General features: G+C 42.0%; 2 protein-coding genes and 1 pseudogene across 2 annotated transcripts; 2 read left to right on the forward strand and 1 right to left on the reverse strand.

The window, feature by feature from the left end:
* The first annotated feature begins 9848 nt into the window (after positions 1–9848).
* On the forward strand, positions 9849–10647 carry LOC148912015 (uncharacterized). Its single transcript, XM_089028504.1, has one exon. It carries the CDS (start codon positions 9989–9991, stop codon positions 10562–10564), a length of 576 nt encoding a protein of 191 aa, XP_088884630.1. The 5' UTR covers positions 9849–9988; the 3' UTR covers positions 10565–10647.
* A 3793-nt stretch (positions 10648–14440) lies between these two features.
* On the reverse strand, positions 14441–15158 carry LOC148912016 (uncharacterized; annotated as a pseudogene).
* Positions 15159–19488: 4330 nt separating this feature from the next.
* On the forward strand, positions 19489–22566 carry LOC116300029 (uncharacterized). Its single transcript, XM_031708790.2, has one exon. It carries the CDS (start codon positions 19489–19491, stop codon positions 22564–22566), a length of 3078 nt encoding a protein of 1025 aa, XP_031564650.2.
* Positions 22567–23725: the final 1159 nt, after the last annotated feature.

The raw sequence follows: 23725 nt of genomic DNA on the forward strand, positions 1-23725 counted from the left end.
CACATGACTACACACATACACACACATATACATACACTCATACACACACATACACAAATACATTACACACATACACATGAACATACATACGCACGCACATACACACACACTGCACAGACATACACACAAACACACAGCACACTAATTCACACACATCACTAAACACATACACACACAACTACACACATACATACATACACGCATACACACAGACATACACACTCACATACATACACGCTTATATACACACATACACACGAACACACCATAAACACATATACACAGAAACGCACACATATACATCATAATCAAGACTATAAAACAGACTTGAAAACTGGTTAAGGTGAGCAAAAAAAGCTTAATTACTTCTTTTACATAACGATGCAAGTAAAAGAATTATAATAGATTATCTTGTTTATAAGAGAAAATTATCTCATTGAAAATTTTTTTCTAGAAATTTTTCTTATTGGAGTTCTTTAAAATATTCACTCAAAACATTCCAATATTTTGTAGCAGCAAAGCTAACATTGAATAAACCATAATTATTTGTTGCATATGGTAAAGAACAGTTTGAATTGGCTTCAAGTCTTGTGTTATAACTGTGTCTACTATTGACGCATGGAAAAAATGAGTTGAAAACATTAGGAAGATCGCTGTGATATGATAAGATAGTTATATGTTAGGTCAGCGGTCTCTGTATGGAATTTTGCATATTAAACAGAGTCACAACCACAATGGCGGCTTGATCTACTAGATCTCACATGGTGTCAGAACCCAAGACAAATTCACGCTAAAACGAAGCCATCCGGAACGAATCCAAACAAATTCTGAAAATGACAAACGTCAACTTTTGGAACGACGGAGAGAAAGATAAACCAATAAAAGTACTTGAGAAGTTTGAAAACTACACTCGACCGCGAAAGAACAAGCAAATAGCTCGGCACAAGTTAAGAATGAGGAAACAAACAGCAGAAGAGTCCTTCGACAATTTTGTCAAAGACCTGAGGCTTATATTGATGGACTGCGAGTACCATGATGCGGACGACATACTGATAGACACCATCATCGAAGGTGTATACCAAAGGAAGTTACAAGAAAAACTGTTAGACAAAGGAGAAGAGCTAACGCTGGGGAAAGCGATAGCTATTGGACAACAGTTCGGACTGTCCCAACAACAGATGAGCCTCGTACGTGATGAGGACCCGCAAGTCTCGGCGCTGGGATGGAACAAAACAGCACAAAAGAAACAGAGAAGCGGAAAGAAAGAAAATCCGACCAAGGAAGACACAAGTCAGTGCAACAGGTGTGGTAAATGAGGCTAACATGGACTCGATAAGAATCACCTCTGACCCAGAAGAATCCTCCGATATTCTAGAAATCAAGGCAGCCCAACCACGCAAGAGCAAGCCCAATGACAAGTGGACAGCCACCACGCAAGTGCTGAAGACCAAACTAATGTTCAGGATTGACACTGGGGCCCATTGTAACACCCTTACACTAGCAGACTACCAGAAAATTAAGCACCAAGGTGAACTCACCCAGTCTGCAAAGGTATTTCGAACCTTTTCGAACCATCAGATCAAACCCGTTGCTAGGGTAACACTGCTAGTAAAGTGCAAGGACTACACGATTGAAACAAGCTTCCAGATAGTAGACCTCATACAAGAAAACATACTATCAGGAGATGCTGCAGAGCCACTGGAACTAATAACCAGGATATCATCAAGCAGCACAGAGGACCCAAGCCATCTGACTACTAGCAATGATACTGCACCGGGACTAGAGGAATACCCAGAAATTGCACAAACAACAGGAACCCTACCAGGAACTTATACCATCAAGACAGACCCCAACGCCAAAGGAGTAGTACATCCAGCCAGACGTCTATCAGCATCGCTAAAAGAAAGAACCATTGACAAGCTACGACAAATGGAAAAAGATGAAATAATTGCAAAGGTTGAGCAACCAACAGAGTGGGTCAGTTCTATGGTAGTAACTCTTCGAAACGACAAGATCCGTATCTGCATCGATCCCCGGGACTTGAACGAAGCAATTAAACGCGAACACTATACCATGAGAACAATAGAGGAAGTAGTAGCAGAAATTCCAGATGCCAAAGTGTTTTCCATTCTTGATGCAAAAAGTGGATTCCACCAGATCAGATTAGACGAAGAATCATCACTTCTGACCACATTCAACACCCCAATAGGACGGTATAGATGGCTCAGACTGCGCGCATGGCGCATCATGGAGCAAATGGTAGGAGGAATACAAGGGGCATATGCAATTGTTGATGACATCCTAGTAGCCGGAAGTGACGTAGAACATGATGAAATACTGAAGCAGGAAATACAGAGAGCCACCAGCTACAATCTGAAGCTAAACATGGACAAGTGCAAGATCAGACAGCCTCAGGTTCCGTACGTCGGACATATTTTAACTCTAGAAGGACTCTGTCCAGACCCAGCGAAAGTAGAGGCAATCAAGGACATGCCCAGACACCAAAGCAAAGAAGATGTCAAGTGGTTCCTAGGACTAGTGACTTATATCGGAAAGTTCATCAAAGACCTAAGTGAAATCATTACTCCCTTACGAAGCATACTCAAAGATGGTGTGCCCTTCCAGTGGCAAGCTGAACAGGAAACAGCCTTTACAGCCCTGAAACAACAATGTGCAGAGCCCCCTGTGCTGAAATAATATGATGCTAGCAAGCCAGTAGAAATACACTGTGATGCCAGTCAAAGCGGCTTGGGAGCAGTGCTGATGCAAGACGGGCAACCAGTAGCCTACACTTCGCGAGCAATGACGGACACAGAAACCCGCTATACTCAGATCGAAAAAGAAATGCTCTCGATAGTAGATGCGTGCAAGAAGTTCCACTACTACATCTTCAGCAAGGAGACCACAGTCTACAATGAACACCGACCGCTGGAGCAGATATTCAAGAAACCCCTCCTAGCAGCCCCGATGCGTCTACAGAGGATGCTGCTGAATCTTCAGTGGTACGATCTGATTGTCCACTACAAACCGGGAAAAGAAATGACCGCACCGGACACCCTCTAGAGAGCCTGTTTGGCTGAGCAGCAACCTGAGGACATTGACCTAGAACAAGTGAGTGCCATTGACTTTGTGTCGATAACCAAGGTCAAATGCGAGGAACTGCAGGATTGCACTGAAAGAGAGCTCAAGGAACTACAATATATTATTCACAAGGGATTGCTGGACACAAAGGGAAACTTACCCCTAGCAGTCTGCCCCTTCTAGGACTCAAGAAGTGAACTAGCTGTTCTCGACGGGTTAGTCTACAAAGGAATGAGGTTAGTTATCCCCAGCATGCAACAATCGATGCTCAAGTTGATCCACAAGTCACATCTAGGAATGGTGAAGTGCAAACAGCGTGCTCGTGAAGTCCTGTACTGGCCGGGAATGAATGCAGACATAGAGCAAACTATCAAGAACTGTGGAAAGTGCGCTGATTTTCAGAAGAGCCTTCCGTCAGAACCGCTAGCAAGTAAAGCGCCACCAGACCTCCACTTCTCAGAAGTTGGTACTGATCTGTTCGAGTATGATCACAGAACATACTTGCTGTCAGTGGATTACTACTCCAAATACATAGAAGTAGACTTGCTACAAAACACTACAAGCAGATCAGTGATTGAAGCACTCAAATCACAATTCAGCAGACATGGAATTCCCACAGTTCAAAGAAGCGACTGTGACAGCCAATACATGTTAGCAGAGTTCTCCAGGTTTTGCAAGGAATATGGAATCCCCACTTCCAAAGTCCCCACTTCCAAAGCTCCAATGGTGAAGCACAGAGAGCTGTACAGACAGTAAAGCATTTATGGAAGAAAGCAACTGACAAGCACTTGGCCCTACTGGATTACCGGACTACACCCCTGGAAGGACTCAACCTATCACCCGCTCAGCTACTGATAGGAGGGCGACCTCGAAATGTCCTTCCAACAACATCAGCCATACTCAGACCAACCCCATACAGCTCACACGAAGTGAGACCCTATCTCACCATAGAAAAGGCCAAACAGAAGTACTATCATGACAAATCAGAAGCCAGAGAACTAACACCACTGCAGGCAGGAGAACAAGTCAGAATTGCTCCATACCCAGGGACCAAGAAGTGGACCTCAGCTGTAGTGGTCGAACACCATACCATGCCCAGGTCATATGTTGTGGAAGCAGGAAACGAAAATATCGTCGCAACCGGCGACACATAAGGAGAGCAACTGACAATGCCAACAAGGACGCTCGGTGTTCTTTCAGGAGAACTGACGAAGGAGGACAGGACGAAGAGGAGAGTACATCTGAAGAGAATGAGAAGGAACAACAACCACCTACCAGAGGACAAGCACAGACACCAATGCCATCATCCCAAAGCAGTGAACAGCGCAGCTCAAGCAGCATACAACCTGGTCCCCCCCGGAAAGGAGTGGCACGGAAGTGGGCCCATACGTCACCCGCAGTGGAAAAGCTGTTAGAGCTCCAAACAGACTAGACTTATAAGCAGATCCATTTGTTGTTATTTGATGTTATCCCTTTAGGAACACTCTTATACTGACACTTTATAGCCCCACTTTAACGTTATATGGAAAGGGAGATGTGACATAATTAAGATAGTTATATGTTAGGTCAGCGGTCTTTGTATGGAATTTCGCATATTAAACAGAGTCACAACCACAATGGCGGCTTTATCTACTAGATCTCACAATTGCTGTGGTGAAAATCATGCCTGAAAATGGCAGTTTGAAATCTAATTAAGGCATTGAACTTAAGAACAAAAAGTGGGTTGGGGTGATCTCTAAATTTGGCAAATGTTATGTGTGACAGCTCTTTTTTGAAGTATGAAGAGAGGATTCACAGTAGTTTCATAGGTATTGCCCCACGCTACTACTCCATAAATAAGATAGGGACATATTAGAGAATAATAGAGACTAACAAATATTCTTGTAGGGACAAAGTGACGCAATTTAGAAATCATTCCTATACCACGTTTTATTTTGCTACCAATATAAGAAACGTGATGTTTTCAGTTTAGATTTTCATCAAAGAAGACCCCTAGGTATTTGATATTAATTCCTTGTTTGAGGAGGTTGTTGCACAAATACAACTTTAACTTGAAAGAGATTTTCTTTTAAGGAGGATGGAAATAACAAAGTTTAATTTTCCGACATTTAAAGAGAGTGTATTTGCTTGTAACCAGTTTTTTTTTAAATGTATGAATTCATTATTAAGGGTAGACCCGAGTACATCAAGCATTTTGTTCGAGTAGAAAAGGTTTGCATCATCAGCGAATAAGTGGACGTTTAGTACATTAGAGGTGAATGAAAATCACTAATACACAGTAAGAATAAGATTGGGCCAAGCACAGACCCTTGAGGCATGCCTGTTGTAATGTTCATGATGGCAGAGTCAGTATTGGTTTCTCCCAGTGAAGTAGGAGGTAAACCAATCATACAAATTATCTCTCAAGCCATAATGATAGACTTTTTTTAGTAAGATATTATGATTGACTACATCAAAAGCTTTATTTAGGTCAAGATATAAACCACATGAGTAAGTGCCGTCATCAATTGCTTTTTGAACCAAATCTGTAATAAATATAATGGAATGGAATGTAGTGTGGTTTTGTGGAAAACCAAATTGCTTATTGTACAACATTTTATTATTGTCAGTAAATTGGAAGTCTGGAAAACATAAGCCTTTCTAAAATACGGCTAAAAACAGATGGAAGAGATATAGGTCTATAATTATTTACAATAAGTTCTGACCCACTTTTATGGATTGGAATCACAGAAGTTTTAAACTTGTTAGGTACTACACAACTTTCAAACGAGAGATTGAATATAGTTTGTAAAGGATGTAAAATGAGATCTCTTATAACTAAAAGAATTTTAGTCGGGATACTGAAAGGTCCAGTAGATTTGGGAGGGTTGAGTTTTTGTATAATGTCAGAAATCTCCTGAGTACTGACTTTCTCAAGGACTAACTGACTAGTAAGTGTATTTGACATATAGGACAAAGGTGAAATGTTAGTGTCAGGAATAGCATTAGACAGGTTAGGACCTACATTAGTGAAAAAATAATTGAAAGCATTAGCTATAAGTTTACTATCTTTGAGTTCTGTGTCTTCAATGAACACTTTAGAAGGAATGGAATTATCCAAGGGCTTGAGCGAGACAATAGATCTTTTTCCCTTCGATATGTTTTTTATGTTAGATCAAGTTTTAGTAAAATAGTCACTGTAATAAGACTTTTTGCTAAGTTTGATAACATTGTTTAATTTGTTTTTATACTGTTTGTACTTCTCATGATAATACAATGATCGGGATTTTGAGACTTTTTTTTATAGAATTTGTTTTTTTGATTGATTTAATTGATTTCCGAATTCCCTGGGTGATCCAGGGCTTTGCCAGTTGTTTAATTGATCAACGATATGATAAATCTTGGAATAAAATGCATCAAACATAGAAGAGGCAGTGAGTATTTTGTAAGTTCATTGTCAATTTTTGAAAATCACCTAAGAGTTTGTCATTATCAAGCCTTGAGTAATCCCTTTTAAAATATTAAAATTTTCTAGGAAGATGAGGAAATTTATTAACCCTTTTTCTCCCAACGTCACATATGTGTGACGATAAATATAGCTGACCGATTTTGAGCCCACGAGGGTTCACGTCATTGTGAGACAAGGTGTGAATGCTTACAAGACCTTTCCAACAAAGTGGAATTGAGTCCTGGAATTACAATTACAGACACCATGAGATATTTTAAAGGTGATGGTCCAGCAGTTGCTTTTGAGGTTGGACAACAGAAAGGAGGCCACTATTTCTGTTCTTCATGTGGTATGCATGCCATACAGAGTGATGATCCTGAACATTTCTTTAGGTGCAAATATGTGTCATTCCTAGACAGACAAAAAATTGTTTTAAAGGGCCCAGAAGGGAAAAATGGCTCCCTGAACCAGAGTCCAAAACCATTTGAAAAGCTGAAAAAGGAGGATCTTAAGAGAGAACTGAGAGGAAGAAGCCTTCTGTACAAAGATGACGATCTGAAGTCAAAGTATGAAAAGGATCTTATTAGTGAGCTGAAAGGTGTACAGAGAGTACCTGCTCTTCTTTTCTTATCCCCATCTGCACAACTGGAGAAAATAAATCTTTCTTCATATGAAGCACTAGCATGTGAACCAATGCACGATATTGCTAATCACATATCAAATATAATAGAAGAACTCCCATGCCATCTCACCAAAGAGCAAAAAGTAAGGTTTCAAGAATTATTAGATCTTACTCTTGGGGACAAGGAAGTTAAAAGAGCCACCGATCATCGGGCTGCCTTGATAATTTTTGCTCAACAGCTTAGAGGACATGTATCAGAATCTGTTCAATCTCTTTTAGACACATTAGTAGAAATGCAAGCAATCCTATACTCTAATGACAGCAAGAGGTGCCCCAGACTTATCCTACGCTACCACAACTACAGCTTTTTACACTTTGTTATGTGTGACATTATGTTTGGATCCTCTCCTATTGCCCTAAATGCCAGAAAATTGTATGGAAAATATCTTCACAATCTTGTCTCTCATGCACCTATCCAACTTCGTCTGATATCAGGTCCTTCATCCAATGCAGAAGACGAGGAAAGAATGTTCAGTACCATTAAGAGCATTACTCAGACAACATCTTGCAACAGGCCTGGTCACATCATTGGCAATATCTTTTTAAGATTACAAGCTGAAGAGAAGATTGGCAATTTTGATGACTCAATTCCACTTGTCATACAATCTGGTAAGATATCCAAGATTTCATCAACCCTGCCCAAGTTTCCTAACACCATAATCCCAAGCTATATTCTCAAAGGCAAGAAGTACTCCAAATGGTATCAAGCTCATCTAGAAAGGATCAGCGATTTTCTTTTGCCTGGTGAAGGAGTGTGGTGGACAAGAGATACAAGTAACAACAGTGTGATATTCTTTGATGCTGAAGGAGAACCTGGAGAAAGAGAGCAGGGACCAGTTCTACACCACTTCAGATCCAGTGACTTCAAAAAAGAAGAGTTTTATCTATCTTGCTGCTGGAATGAATGTCTTGAGCCAAGGAACAACATTAAGCTGCCACTTCATCATCTTTACTTGCCTGATGCCGAAGGAAAGGTGCAACAACTGACAACTGATAAGTTCAGACAGGATGTTGTCCAGCCTAATGACCCCTCTGTCCACAACAGAATTGATGACCCTCCAAATCCAAGGCAACAAGAAAAAGAAATGGATGACAGTTTGGATAATAAAGAGGAAGAGCAAGTTTTAAACATCACACTTGTCGCTGAGTCAGGTGAGGATTGCATGCTAAAAACACATGCAAGCAATCTAGATGTTCCTGAATCAACTGGACAGGTGTCTGTTGCCAGCTCCTGCTTATTTACCTCTTCCGATGTTCTCCAAGAAGCCACTCAGGAGCCTGTTCAAGGTTGTCAAACACTCCTTCAGAAGACCATCATAAAAACTCGTCTTGGCAATACAGTAGGATTTGTCCTGGGAAATACAAATGAGTTAATAGAGTTTGATTCTGCTAGATATAAATTAAAACAGTCTCCACGAAACAAAGACCTATTAATATCATTTAACTCTAAACTAGCCACAATCCAGTCACGAGTTTTAGCTGAGCGAACCAAACTGAAGAAAGAACTAAAAGACTGGGAAACAAATCACTATCTAAACAATGACTTTTCAATGGTTTCCATGGACCAAATGAAGAAAAATCCCATTGCATCTACTTTGTTGAAGAAAATTAAATATGCAGACGCTTTGCTAAAAGAATGGAAGATAAGACTGAAAGTTAAGGATTTGTGAGCTTTTGTAGAAATTAATTGTTGAAAAAATAGTAAGTCTTAGGTCTTAAGGTTGTAAAAAATAGCTTCAGTTCAAATAACTTTATATCGTATAAAATTATCGTAAAATTGCTCCTCTTTGTATGTAATCGAGTCAATGTTGCACAAAAACCTATATATTTTCCGTTTGAGCTAAAATTATGTATATAAGCTTTTATATCTATATCTTAAGTTTGGTAAAAGCTGTAGGTGTACATGGATGCATAAAATAGCCTATTTACTGTGACGTTTCTGACAAGTTATTAATGAAAAATGTTTATAAAATTGATTAAAAGTGAGACAAATTATGAATTGTTAGAATGAGATGACCTTGTACTACTCACCTTATTAAATGTTCCCATTGAATATCGTTTACAAATACGAGAAATCACCAATATCTAGCAAGAATTCGAAGCTTTTTCGTGAACCCGGCCGCCATGTTTTTTCTCCCAAAATAAATATGCAAATTAGTTGCCTCGATTTCATTTTTAACTTCGTTGGGGGTATTTTTCCGGATTTGACCCCGGCCTTAATATACCTGAGCAGGGATGTGTAATTGCACCAACTCTCTTTTCAATATTCATCTCCGCTGTACTACACTTGGTGATGGAGAAGCTCCCACGAGGCATCGATATGCAATACCGGATGGATGGTAAGCTCTTCAACCTCCGACGTCTGAAGGCTAGAACGTTGACTACACACATGACAATACTCGAGCTCCAATATGCCGATGATAATGCCATAGCAACTCACACAGAGGAAGATCTTCAGACAGCAATGAATGCATTCAGTCACGCCTATAATGCGCTGGGCCTCAAACTCAATGCTCAAAAGACAAAGGTTCTATTTCAGCCATCACCTGATAGCATACACGGACGACAACAACCACAGATTACAGTTGGTGGGCAGTACCTCAACACTGTTGATAATTTCACATATCTTGGCAGTTGCTTGTCAAGTAAGGCTGATCTGGATGCAGAAATTCAAGTTCGTTTTAGTTCAGCTAGTGGTGCATTTGGGCGCCTGAGAACTCGAGTATTTGATAACAAAGACCTCAATATTAACACAAAGATCAAGGTCTACAAAGCCATGATTCTACCAATCCTGCTTTATGGCTCAGAGGCTTGGACCACCTTACAGTCGCCACCTCAAAAACCTGGAGAAATACCATCAGCGATGCCTTCGCCGTATACTGAACATCAAATGGCAGGACAGACGTACCAACAATAGTGTGTTAGAAGAGGCCAATATCTCCAGCATTGAGACCATCATTATCAAGAATCAACTTAGATGGGCTGGGCACGTTGTGCGTATGCCCGTATCCAGACTCCCCAAGAAAATTCTATACGGTGAGCTGACCAATGGAAAGCGAAACCAAGGTGGTCAACTGAAACGCTTCAAAGACAATTTGAAGCACAATTTCAAACAATGTGCTATCAACACAGATGATTGGGAGGAAAAGGCTGGCAACAGAACTGCCTGGGGACATGCTATTTACGTAGGAGCGAAGCAAAGTGAACAACGAAGAAAAGAGCACAGAGAAAGACTTCGGTCGCAAAGAAAATCAAGGCAACAAACTTCTCCAACAGTCGAACCAACAGCTACAGAGTTCGTATGTGCTACCTGTCAAAGACGATGTTTTTCTAGAATCGGACTTCGTAGCCACAAAAGAACACATAAACAATAACAATCATTTACTAAGTAGACATCTTACTCGTTAGAGGGATAGCTTCACACATGTAGAGTGGGTCGAGTTGGCCTTCCACATGAAGTCACAAAACCATCTTCATCCATAGTGAAAAGGATGAAACGTGGCGATTCAATATTTCGTCAAAAGGTCACCTTACATGTGTGACATGGAAAGACAGAAAACCTGTCACTATTCTGTCAACTTTGCCAACTACACAGGCAATGGGAGTAGTACAACGCTCTGTCAGGGAAGGGAATGCCTGGCAAAGGAGAGAGTTCCCTCGTCCCTTACCAGTGGAGCAATACAACTCTTCTATGGGTGGGGTTGATGTAGCTGACCAGAGGACAACAGCCTTCGCAAGGCTTATGAAAGGCTGGACCTGGTACCTAAAACTGTTCTGTCATCTGTTAGAAGTGTCAGTTTTAAATGCCTACCTCATGCACTGTGAGAAGAGAAATGATGATCAAACAGAACTGACAATGATGGATTTGCGAAAGAATGTAATCAAAAGTTTACATGGTGGTAGGAAATATAAGGTCAACCAGACTACAGCTGCACCCCAGCAATCAAGACTTAATCTTACTCTGGGACACTTTCCAGTTAAAAGTGATAAAAGGAGTGCATGTAAAGTGCACATTCGGAGAGTGATGACCCCATAAAAATGTGGAGTTTGTGGTATCAATATGTGCCCCGCTCCTTGTTTCGAGAAGAACCACACCTTGCAGAACTACCTGTATATTGACCCTGCAGATGTTACAGCAACCCCTCGCCTTAAACCTCAGAATGCTGGAAAGCCCTTGGGTAGAGGAAGGTCAAGGCAAAGGAGAAGCTAAACTTTGACAATGATTCAATGAGTCACTCACTGTGAAAAACTGTGTTTGTCACCGTAAATAATAGCTGTAATAGTAAAAATACAATCCATGGAATAATAATGCTATATCACCTATATATATAGCTGGTATGTATACATGTATATTTTTTCTTCCTTCAAAAAAATTCCATTTTCCCTGATCTAGATGTTATTTGACCATATGCGTCAATATCTTGTGTCTTATAATAATAATATAATAATAACAATAATCAACCAATTATTTCTAAAAGTAAAATGAATATACTTCTGCTCAGGATAGGCTATTGGACAACCTTGAAGGCAAAAAAGTGCTATTTATACAATTTAGTTTCTGGAAATTATCCAGTGATAAATGTGGATGTAATTTGGTGTACAGGCAGACCGATATGAACATGTTAGGTTTTTAGGGGCTTAGCAATCACTTCCAGTGATAAATGCATCAAAAAACTGCATTTTATCCAAATAGCCACATCTTGGTATTTGACATAAATAATGTTTTGTGGTTATAGGATAACTTGTCAGTGTGAAAACCCAATTTATTTTAATGAAATCAAATTTTTGAAGAAAAAAATTATTAAAAGTAAACTTTTAGGGGCATGCTACAGATTTGCCTTTTGAGTGACACAACCATTCTGTTGATTTGTTATGTAACTAAGAATCTGAGCTTTAAAATGAGCTATTACAATTGAAAATTGATTAAATGTACCCAAAGTTATTAGCACTTGATCAATACTGTTGTATTTTCCTGAAAATTATTTCAAACCCCCCTGGGAGGAAAAGGGTTAATGATAAGAAAATTTGGGAGATGATCAAAGAGATCATCAAGAATGTTGCCACTTGTAGTGTGGTGGGAAACTGAGTTGAAAAGGATATTATCTATTAGAGTAGCAGAACGATGAGTGATACGAGTGGGTTGAATAATGTGAGGAGTGAAAAAATAAGAGGCAAGAATATCTAGAAAACTATTTGTATCAGGATGTGCTTCAAAATTTAGAAGATTCAAATTGAAATCACCCATAAGAATGAAATACTTATTTTCAATGGGGCTAAATGTAATTTAGGCAAAGTTAAAACCACAACTAAGCCTGCTAGCCTATGCACCGTTGGCCAGCGGACCATCCACGCTACGCATGCGCCCACGTTTCGAATGGCGTGTTCACTGACCGGCCGGTAGCTTTGTATGCCATCTTTGCATGCTTGCCATCCTACAAGTTGATAATTTTTGTCGCTCGTTGTTATCACTTTTTGGACTACCCAGTTAATACCAATGGCCGATCCACCTTCTCCACAGTCTCCTCCACTTTCTGCCGATTTGCTAGAGGCTATTCAGGCCGCCGTTGAGTTGGCTATGGCAAATAGAGAACAATCAACCTCGTCCGCCCCAGCGAACACAACGACAACGACTTCGAGCTACTCAATGCGCCTTTCTGGCGGGAATATTCTTAGTGGAGGTAGGTCTACTGTGCCTGCATTTATTTCAACCTTTTCTTTGCCTGCCTCGGTTACTTCCACCATCTCCAGTGCTGCTTTTTACTCGCCACCGTCCATGTCACTGCCTTCACCTCCGACCTCTATATTCACAAGAAGTCCATTGGTACCTCCGATCCTCCATGAGCCTTTTGTTGTTGGTCCGGGTCACTCGCAGTACCATCAAAGCTCGTTACTCAGATTGTCACTGGCCGTTTTATCGATCTGAGCGACCTGCTACCTGCTAATTCTCAAAGCAACCGAGGACAAACCACAACTGATGTTGGACGTCCGGCTAGTGTTAACATCCCAGTCAAAGAAAAACAAACGCCTCATAGAAGAAATAATTAGCTGGATGGAGGCCTTTTCCATTTACATGCTTGTGCTGACCCACTATTTCCCCAATAGATGGGCTGATCTTACGAGATATAAGTTGCTGATCCTCCGCACCTATTGTATGTTTGGCGCATGCTGTTGGCTCTCTTACGATAAAGCCTTTCGAGAACACGCTGCAGCACTCCACTCCTCGAAGTGGTCTGAAATCAACGGCCAGTTATACAGCTTCCATACCGCCGGCGCCTCACCACGTACGACTACGACCAAACCAGTCTGCATCTCTTGGAATAAGGGAAGATGTGCGTCGCCTTACACTCCTTGCTGGTACCTGCATCAATGTAGTAAATGCTCCGGTGATCATCGCAGTATTGACTGTCGCATGCGCCCACGTTCCGGGTGGCCTGTTCACTGACCGGCCGGTAGCTTTGTATGCCATCTTTGCATGCTTGCCATCCCCTCCCTCCCTCCTCTATATGGTTAAGTTTTGTTATCATAGGTAGGTATGATCTCCACTGTTTACAGTGTGACAGGTACCAGCGTTGGGTTGTGGCCCGGTTGCCATGGTTACCTCCTTGCTGGGGGGATATACTCGCGTAACCGCATCCCGCACTGGTACCTAGCCCAAACTCATTAGTTGATGAGTTTTAATTGTTGATTTTATCAAGGATGTTATTTACATAGCTTAAGAAAGACTGAGTGTTGCTATGTGGATGTCTGTACATTACACCACACATAACATTGTTATGCAAATTGGTTTGAATTTCAATCCACAGAGACAGAGTGATTATTGAGAGATCATTGCGCAATTGCAAACTGTATTCACATAAAAACCAACACCCCCAGCATTTGACAAAGATGGTTGAGAAATAAATTTATACCCTAAAATATAAATATTCAAAAAATTATAGAACGAAGTATTAAGTTAAGTCTCAGATATACCAATCAAGGAAAAGTTATGACTTAATTGGTGTAGTAAATCTGATAAATGATCAAAGTTTGCATTTAAACTGCGAACATTACAACGCAAAGTAGAAAAATAGTTGTGCGATGAACATAATGATATGTTATTATCCTCATTGAAGTCAGTTGAAGTATAGTGTTTGAAATTTGTATGATTGGGAAGATTAACATCAGGATGCAAGTTACTGTTATATAATAAATATTATTGACATTAACATCCAACTGTGGAAGATTTAAATCTACATCATAAGGAGAAATACTTAACTAATGTCCAGATTGTGTTTACTAAGGTCAGCTTCCTTCATGATTGTCAGAACTGGATTGTCACTGTCTTTCCTTAGATGAATCTTACCGTATCTAGTCCAAATAAACTTGAAACTGTGTTGCTTCTTTGCCTTGATGCACTTGTTAAACAGATCTCTATTTTTCTTTGTTAAACTTTCAGAGATGTAGATTGGTTGTTCCCGTTGTCCAGAAAATCCAATATCTATTGTTGACTTGTGTTTGAGTTTTTTTCTTGCATTGTAGAAGTTATCACGGTCAGACCTTTTTGTGAGTTTAACTATTATTGCTGGATCTCTCACAATTTGGACACAATCTTTACGGGTTGATACACCATCATGAAGACGGTTACTGACAGAGATATCATCATCTGCTAGTTCAGTAACCCCGACTTTTTGCAGTCAGTCGTGTCTTCATCTTGTAAGTAAGGAATTCCACGGATCTCAAGGCAATCTCTCCTCGAGTACTGTTCCAGGTCGTTTACTTCCGACTCTACATTGGTGGTGTCGCTGTTGGACTGTAAAACTTGAGATTTGAGTCGATGGTTTTCTCCTTTAAGCTCTTTTACCTCTTTTTCCAAAGAAGCTCATCGTAACTTGTACAAAGGTAGCTGACCGTAGTTTGAAACTCATCTAGCTTGGCTAATTTAGCTGATAGAGACTCTATCTTTGAAAGTGGGCTGTCGGTTGAGCTCATATTGGTAAGTAATAGAAAAATAAAACAGGAAAAAGTAGATACGTGAAAAAGGCGATATTTAGGTTTGACTCAAGAGAGCAGATAATAGAGCGGCCATCTTGCTCTGACCCAGTCCCTTCACACACTACGAGAGGTGATCTACCAAGGATGGCCAAGCAAGAGGAGCGAATGTCCCAAAGTGTTACACGACTATTGGAACTTCCGCGAGGAGTTAACCATCGAAGATGGCGTAATCCTAAAGCAAGAACGTATGGTCTTGCCATCTACACTCAGACGGGAAATGCTCAATACCATCCACAAAGGACACCTGGGCCAAGAGAAGTGTCTTCTCCGAGCGAGATCATCCGTATTTTGACCAGGGATCACGAATGTTATCACTGAAGTTGCCCAAAGATGCAGCACCTGCCAGAAATATCAAAGCAAACAGCAAAAGCAGGAGATACTTCAGCCAGAACCTCCTTGTTATCCATGGCAGATCCTCAGCTCCGACCTGTTTGAATTCAAGGGGAACCAGTACCTCCTACTATCAGATAAATACAGCAAATTCCCCATCATCACAAAGCTGACCAGCACCACTTCCCATGCGATTATCAACCACCTTAAAAGCATCTTCGCCGAGCATGGGATCCCAGCCCAACTCGTAAGGGACGATGGGCCGCAATACGAATCAAAGAAGTTCCAGAACTTTATGAGTACATACGGTGTGGAACATATCACTAGCTCCCCACTGTACCCACACAGTCCAATGGGTCCTCAGAACGCTTGGTCCAAACCGTAAAGAATATCCTCAAGAAATGCGATGAAGATCCCTACCCCGAACTGTTGGCATATCGGACAACGCCTGTCAGCCACAACCTGAAGTCGCCATCAGAGCTGCTCAACGGCCGCAAGCTCAGGACCACGCTACCAATGTCTAAACGATCTAGCGTGAGCACAGCCACGAGTGCAACAAAAGAAGAGCTGTAACAGCGACAAAAGTTGCAAGCCTTCTACTACAACCGCACTGCTGGGCCAACGTTGAAGCCTCTGGAAAAGGGTCAACCTGTGAACATCTATGACCACCACAGCAAGAGATGGGAACCAGGAACAGTTTGTCAAGCCCGCAAGAGCCGAGATCATACATTGTTCAGAGCAATAGAACAGAAGCTGTCTACCGACACACAAGGACTCAGCTGAAGCCAAGCTGCCCTCCGGTGGGTGATACCAGAGCACCACTACAACCTGCAGCTGTAGCACCAAGAGACAGCCCACCTGCAGCACCCAAGCATGTGCAACCATATGTGACAAGATCTGGGAGGAATTCAAAGCCACCAAGCAGACTGGACATTTGAACTGTGCGAACAATGAACTATGTTTACAGTTGCTAAGAGAATGGAATCACCTCGAGGAAGATGTTATGACGGCCAATCAGCCCATATTGTTATTGTAGTAGTTGTTTGGTTGTTAATAGGGCCTTTGCAGTTAACGGTCACGTGTCTGTACTGGAATGCAAAATTTGTGTTTTTCTTTTAAATTGGTGATTCCTTTTAGCTACTTGTAAAGAACTGAGTGCAAACATGTGTATCCAGTGTGTTACGAAATGTAGTTTTATTACGATCTCTCGAAACAGGTTGTAGAAAGTTTGTTTGCAGTCCAGTCAATTTCACTCTTGGGAATCAAAATGTTCATTCATTTGCTCTCAGTGAATTAATCAGCACGTGATTGCTTAGCTGCAAAGGGCCTATTAGAACTGAGTAGAACATACGAGAACATTCTACTTGAGTTATGTTAGAGAAAACGTCTAGAACCCTCTAGAAGCTTCAATGCTTAGTCATTGTGAGTTAGTACATTTACAAAGGACATTCTGGAATGATGTAATAATTATATTTAGAAATATTGTAATGTCTATAATTAGAAATAAGTTAGGTATATAAGGAGAACAGCCAAAGCTGCGAGTTTAGCCTTCGTAAAGTCAGTCTTCATTTAGTATATTGTCTGCAGTCTTGATATCTGGTAAAAGAGCTCTATTATAGAAGATGAGGAAGAAGAACAAGGGACAAGAACTAAAAAGCTCTGGAGGCAAGCTATTGAAGTGTTTGTAGTAATTAGGTCAGGTTAGTTTAGACTAGGTTAGATTTTGTCTAATTTAATCATATTTTTGTATCAAACCTTAGTTTTGGTGTTATTAAAACACATGTGACGACAATTCACTGTGTCTTATGCGTTTCCTTGCAATTTGTGCGTAACAAAGAGCACGGTGTCCTGTACCATACTATACAACAAGGTGGCCATCAAGTGAAGCAGTTCATTCTCCCAAGACAACTGCCTGGTCAAGTATTAAAGTCGATTCATGATGCTCTTGGTCACCAAGCGATAGAAAAGACAACACTACTGGCGAGAAGCAGATGTTTTTGGCCGGGTATGTCAGCTGAGATTGCAGATTACTGTCAAACGTGTGAGCGATGTACTCTGAGCAAAGCTGGGAAGCACCTCCACCCAACCATGGGAAACTTGATAGCAAAGAGGCCACTTGAGGTTCTGGCTATGGACTTTATGTGTTAGAGCGGAGCAGCAGTGGTATGGAGAATGTGCTAGTACTCACAGATGCTTTCACTAAGTTTACCCAAACAGTTACGATCAAGGACAAGAAGGCAGTTACAGTAGCTAAGGCACTTGTGAAAGATTGGTTTGTGAGGTTTGGCGCACTAAAAAGGCTCCACAGCGACCAAGGTCGCAATTTCGAAGGTAAATCCATAGAAGAACTGTGTAAAGTCTATGGTATGGTAAAGAGTCGCACAGCACCGTACCACCTGCAAGGGAACAGGCAATGCGAGCGAAAGAACCAGACTATGCATGATAGATTGCGTACCTTGGATGCTGCTAAGAAGAAGTAGTGGCCAGTAGATATGAAATGGGGGTTCTGCATCAGGTCATGCGGCTTCATTGCGGAGAAGCGATTACATCCGGATTTTCCATGCGGTCGCCTTCGGATCTTGGATTTCGGATTCACAGGGGTTTTGAGATCATCTTCTATTTTTAGATTGATAGAGGGTGACGTCATTTTATATTCGTTTGGAGATCTCGGAGAGTATAAAGGGGTTGGTTTTCTTAGCTGTTTTTCAGTTATTTTTTATATGTGCCTGCTGATGGTACTACTCACTATCATACCTCCGATTTATTGTCTTGTGCGAGATACTTTTTACTGTCCCTTGTGGTATTATACACGAAGAAGTTGACGGTCACTATTTACATCAAGACGTCAAGTACCATGATTCGAAGTATATGGTGTGTCGACAATGCGGTGGTTATGATTGTCACTGATGAGGTAGAGATGGTAGCACACGCCAAACTCCGAAAAGTACTAGAATTTTTGTACATGGAAATATGCCGAAAAGAGATGATGAAGAAGCTGACAGGAGATTGTGAAGGATGTGAGAATGATTACCCAAGTCAATGGGACCATACCTGCTGAATGACTAGCGATCATGATCAATGGACCTTTTTCTTTGATGACACCAAGCATATCAATATTGATATGATGCGAGACTTGTGTGAGGAGTTTGTTAAATTTTTAGGCATACCTATGGTCGATGAATGGGATGCTTTTACGCTGAACCTGCCAAGTATGGACTCTAGTTTGCAGAAATGATAGCGAGCGATATGGCATTCCCTGATAGCCAACATGATAGAATAATAGTGGATTTTGTAAATGACATGTGTGATCATCAGAAAAAATCTGTTAACATTTGGTCAACTACGATTTCAAGCTCACGCCCCCTCATGTGAGCCCATACAAATTATGTCTCAAAAATACGGTTTTTGGATCTTTTCTCAAAATAATGACTATCAGTGGCCACACCTACGAGACGTCCCTTTCCCAGAAGTTGATAGGAAGAAAATATCAATCTTGATCGGCACCAACGTTGGTGAAGCCTTCATACCATTGGAGGTTAGAAGAGGAAAGTCAAATGCACCAATCGCCATAAGATCCAGCTTAGGATGGAGCATCCTTGGTGGTGCTGCCAAGGAGTCGACTAAGCAACGCGCAAACTCGAACTTTGTTGCCGGTGAAGACCTCCAGCTCAGTCGCCAACTAGAAGAATTCTGGAAGGTAGAATCATACGGTACCAACAACCTCAAGACAGGACCGGTCTCCGTGGAGGACCAGCAGGCGCTGAAGCGAATCGACAGTACGATCACAAAGAACGGCGATCATTATCAGATGGGTCTATTGTGGAAGGATGAGAACATTTCACTACCGTACAACTGAAAGCTTGCGGAAGCGAGACTGCAACATCTAAGGAAACGTTTTCGTCGTGATCCTGAACTAGAGTCGAAGTACAGAACTGCGATGAAAGAATACCTGATTAAGGGGTACGCTAGAAAGTTGACGGATGAGGAAGCCGCTAAACGCAGCAACGTGACGTGGTATCTCCCACATCATCCGGTCTTGAATCCCAACAAGCCCAATAAGGTTAGGATCGTCTTTGATGCTGCCGCCAAGTTCGCTGGAGTATCATTGAACGACTGTCTACTGCAAGGTCCGTGTCTCACCAATGATCTCTCCGGGGTGCTAATAAGATTCCGACAACACGAAGCTGCATTCACCGCGGACATAGAGGGCATGTTCAATCAAGTAGAGGTTACTCCAGAAGACACGGATGCGTTGAGGTTCTTGTGGTGGCCCGGAAGTACTGATGATCCGCCCCAGAAATACCAAATGCTGGTACACATCTTTGGCGCCAAATCGTCACCATGTTGTGCTAATAAGGCTCTGAAGATGACAGCTGAAGACAACAAACAGGGATACGACCCACAATTTATTGAAAGCGTGCATAGTAACTTTTATGTAGACGATGTCCTGAAATCCACTCCAACAACAGAGGAAGCTGTGCACATTGCGACAGAACTAGTTAAGATGCTAAGAGAAGGAGGATTTCGTCTAACGAAATTCGCCAGCAACCGTCGAGAGGTTCTAGCCGCACTCCCACAAGAAAGCAGAGTCAACCCAACGATGGATCTGGACTTGGATCAGCTACCTATTCAACGCACATTAGGCATCTCCTGGGACGCACAAACTGGCACCTTCCAGTTTAAGGTCATCCCTACCGAAAAGCCACTAACCAAGAGAGGAATCCTCAGTGTTGTCAGCTCGTTATTTGACCCACTAGGATTCGTGGCCCCGTACGTCCTACCGGTGAAAATACTTCTGCAAGACCTTTGGAGAAAAGAGTTTCTTTGGGATCAGGAAGTTCCGGAACCTTATCTCACGCTATGGCGAAGGTGGCTGCAGTCCTTGCCGTACATCGTGCAGATCCGTATCCCAAGGTGTTACAAAACCGCTGGCCTCGGCAAGATAACAACTTTGCAGTTGCATCACTTTTCTGATGCTTCCAGGAGAGGTTATGCTTCAGTGTCGTATCTGAGAATGGTAGATGAAGAAGGAAAAATAAACTGTGCCTTTGTCATGGGGAAAAGTCGAAACACCCCTCTGAAAGAATGGACAATACCAAGACTAGAGCTACAAGCGGCCATACTTGCAACACGTTTGAGCAAGTCAGTCCTCAGGGAATTGGAGGGGCCAGTAGATGACGCGCATTTCTGGTCGGATTCAATGACAACGTTACAGTACGTGCGAAACACAACCCGAAGATTCCATACCTTCGTGGCCAACCGTCTGACAGAGATCCACGAGAGTACGACTCCCGAACAGTGGCACTTTGTTCCCGGCAACTTAAACCCAGCCGATGAGGGATCGCGGGGAATGGATATCCAGTCCTTTTATCTGGGCTGCCGCTGGTGGCGTGGACCAGACTTTCTGTGGAAACACGAGGAGGAATGGCCGAAGGAAGAAATCGGTGAACTTGCAGCTGATGACAAGGAAATCAGAGTCGAAAAGAGCATCATGTCCACCTCAGAGTCCAGTGTAGAACAGATATTCCTGCGTTATTCGTCCTGGCCACGTTTGCTGAGAGTTATGGCATGGGTGCTTCGCTTCGTCAAGAGATTAAGGAAGGTAAAGAGTGATCATCAAGTATCAAAAACAATCACCCTGGCTGAGCTTCAAGAGGCGGGCCAAGAAAACTCGAGACTACCACAACGCCAAGTACTACAAGAAGAATACTCAGCTCTAGTGCAAGGCCGACAAGTCAAGGCTCAGAGTAAACTAGCTAACCTGAGTCCGACCCTCATTGACGGCATGATCCGCGTGGGAGGTAGGATTCACCGAGGACCGATTGCATTTGATGCTGCGCATCCGATCATACTTCCCCGAGAACACCCAGTGTCTAACCTGATCGTACACCATTACCACAGAGTTCTCAGCAATGCCGGTCGGGAGCATGTCCTATCTGTAATACATCAGAAGTATTGGATACTAGGAGCAAGATCTCTAGTTAAAAATGTCTCACGCAAATGTGTGACCTGCAGAAAACGGAGCGCAAATCCAATGAAGCAAAGAATGGGGGATCTGCCGAAGGAGAGGCTGGTGCCTTATCAGCCACCCTTCACTTACACAGGACTAGACTTCTTCGGGCCATTTAATGTAAAGCGTGGCCGTACTATGATGAAAGTATATGGATGTATCTTTGTCTGCTTCAATAGTCGAGCAATCCACATAGAAGATGTCAGTTCGCTCGAGACTGACGCGTTTATACAGGCCCTTCGCAGATTCATCGCGGTTCGTGGGTGTCCAAAGGAGATCTGGTCCGATAACGGGACCAACTTCACAGGAGCCGAAAAAGAACTCCGACGCTCCGTCAAGGAACTGAATACGGAAACCATTGAGAAGGAACTCCGCTCCAAGGAAGTAAAATGGTACAGTTGTCCTTTGCCGAAATGGCAGTTTCAGCATCCTACAGCGAGCAACATGTCAGGGGTCTGGGAGAGACTCATCCGAAGCGTGCGCAAGGCTATGAAGGGCGTCCTAGGCGACCCAAACTCAACCATTGGTTGGGAAACGCTTCGCACGGTGTTTGCTGAAGTCACCGCCATCCTGAACAGCCGCCGACTTTGCCCTTGCAGTGACGATCCAAATGACGTCGAAGCACTTACACCAAACCATTTCTTACTACAGAAGAAGAATATTGTCGTCCCTCCAGGTGTATTCGGTAAGGAAGATCTTTACGGCCGTAGGCAGTGGAGACAAGCTCAGTTTCTGGCCGACTGCATCTCGACCAGATGGCTACGAGAATATGTCCCGACGCTGCAGCGACGACAGAAGTGGACCCTTGACCTGAGGAACCTCGCTGTGAACGACTTGGTGCTCCTCGCAGACAGTTCTCTACCAAGGACTCGTTGGCTTCTCGGAAGAGTTACAAGGATCTTCCCAGGTGAAGACAAACGTGTACGAGTTGCAGAAATCAAGACAAAGAGTTCCCTACTAGTTCGTCCTGTAAACAAGTTGTGTCTCGTGTTGGAAGCAGTGTGAAGAACTTTATCTTGGAGATAACCAAAAGAGACTTTATTTGAACACTAAGGACAGTTAGATGTAGTTTGTGTTTATTTGTTATGTTATAGATATAAGGTGAATTCAGCACCCCCCCCCCCCCCCCCAGGATGTCAACAATCCTCAACAAGGGTATTCCGGAGTTCCCGCATTCCTATGTTTCTATTCTACGTTTTCTGCATAAATGTCCCGCAATCCTTTGCGCGGTATATGGTTTTACATGTGCTTAAAGTAATGTGCCGTACTTGTATACCGTGGTGTCAATTCGGTGAGTTTTTTGTACTGTTTTCCTTTTATATTTCCCTTTATACATTGTAATTTTAGCTTTGGAACTTTAGGTTTCACCGGGCCTTTTCCCTAGCCTGTTTTTTCGTGGTATTGGACTGATTTGTGTGAATAAAGTTTAGCCATTAAACTATGCCCGTGTAGAGCCAAATTGACACATAATTCCTTCGAACCAAACACGCTACTTCAATGCACATAGTGACATGGCAACACACTGACGACCAGCATTTGGACCAAATAATGCAATGTTACCTTGAGAATATGGAGCAGAAATTGTTTTTTTTGGATCTATTACTGTGTATGGACCAGGATTTTTTTCTACATCTCTGCTTAGGGTAAACTTACTGTGATTTATTCTGTGATTGAGACTCTTGTAAACATGGGGTAAACTGTTGGAAGCATGTTTTCCTGGACTATAATTTTTCAATATTGGCTGACAACGACTATAACCAGCATTTATTGCTTTTTTGTGAAACTTTAATTTCTTAAGGAGGGATTTCCTGAATCGTAATTTCCTTCGACTGGGAAAAGAATTACCAGAAGCTTTGTTTCGTTTAGATCCTTTGTAGATTTTGCAATAACACTTCATTATTTCGTGATTCAAATGACATTTATTGACAAAGCAATGCATTCTAGATGTCATGGGTACATTTTTGAAAACATACTTACGAACCCTTTTCCGTATTTTTCTGCTTTTGTGCAAAAGGCGTGCGAGTTGTTCAACAGGGACTCTACTTGGTTCTCGATCACGCGAAGCAACACGAGGCTTGTGCTCAACACGGTACTGAGAAGTATAAAATTTGGCATAACGAGACCTGCAATCCTCTAATAAATATAATAGTTTATTGTGATCAAC

The sequence above is a fragment of the Actinia tenebrosa genome, unplaced genomic scaffold, assembly GCF_029948245.1.
Source record: "Actinia tenebrosa isolate PJP-AT-01 unplaced genomic scaffold, QUT_ActTen_1.0 PGA_scaffold12__29_contigs__length_12842862, whole genome shotgun sequence".
NCBI classification, from domain to species: domain Eukaryota; kingdom Metazoa; phylum Cnidaria; class Anthozoa; order Actiniaria; family Actiniidae; genus Actinia; species Actinia tenebrosa.

Coding starts and splice junctions, on each gene's coding strand:
- LOC116300029 (XM_031708790.2), top strand. CDS start 19,489: ATGAAAGAATACCTGATTAAGGGGTACGCTAGAAAGTTGACGGATGAG.
- LOC148912015 (XM_089028504.1), top strand. CDS start 9,989: ATGGCTCAGAGGCTTGGACCACCTTACAGTCGCCACCTCAAAAACCTG.